Source organism: Egretta garzetta, unplaced genomic scaffold, assembly GCF_000687185.1.
Source record: "Egretta garzetta isolate BGI_Z169 unplaced genomic scaffold, ASM68718v1 scaffold1244, whole genome shotgun sequence".
Lineage (NCBI taxonomy): Eukaryota > Metazoa > Chordata > Aves > Pelecaniformes > Ardeidae > Egretta > Egretta garzetta.
This window is the reverse complement of record NW_009259541.1, coordinates 32694-33206: the sequence shown is the minus strand read 5'-3', so window position 1 is coordinate 33206 and position 513 is coordinate 32694. Positions and strand designations below refer to the sequence as shown.

Below are 513 nucleotides of genomic sequence, written 5' to 3'. Positions count from 1 at the left end.
GTGCCCCCCCCCCCCTCTCGGACTGCGCTCACCTCTGGGGTCTGATCTGCAGGAGGGGAAGCAGCGGTGGGCGTCGAGACCGTTTCTACAACCGGAGGAGGAGCGACGACGACGGGTTTCTGTTCCGTTTCCTCTGCCGATTCGTCGCCTTTCCCGGATTCTTTGCCTTCCACTCCCGTGGGTAAACCCATATCCTGCAACACCTAAGGGTAAGGAGAGAGGGGGAGGAGGTGACCGAAGAGCGCGTACCTCGAAGGAGCGCCGGCTCTCGGGCGCCTTGCCCATTTTGGGGTAAATACTCCAGAAGGCTGCTCAAGCCTCCCCTCATTCATCCCTGTTCACGCGCTGGGCATTCCCCGAATCCCGCAGGCGCTTGGAGACCCAAAAAAGCTACGAAGCCCTCAGCCCCGAGCCTTCCCGCACGAGAGACCACGCTGCCTCCGCGGCGAACCCCTGCCCTCTCCTTCCCGAAGGGTTCAGGCCACTCGTCGCACGCGCCTGTCGCCGTGAGCC

At 63.5% G+C, this 513-nt stretch overlaps 1 protein-coding gene across 1 annotated transcript in view; it reads right to left on the bottom strand.

The window, feature by feature from the left end:
- The window catches only part of ILF3 (interleukin enhancer binding factor 3), a 16109-nt gene that overhangs the window by 6267 nt on the left and 9329 nt on the right, over nt 1-513 (bottom strand). Inside the window, exon 12 of the mRNA XM_035893233.1 lies at nt 33-203. Within this exon, the coding sequence (XP_035749126.1) occupies nt 33-203 (171 nt within the window). The remainder of the gene's footprint in view (nt 1-32; nt 204-513) is intronic.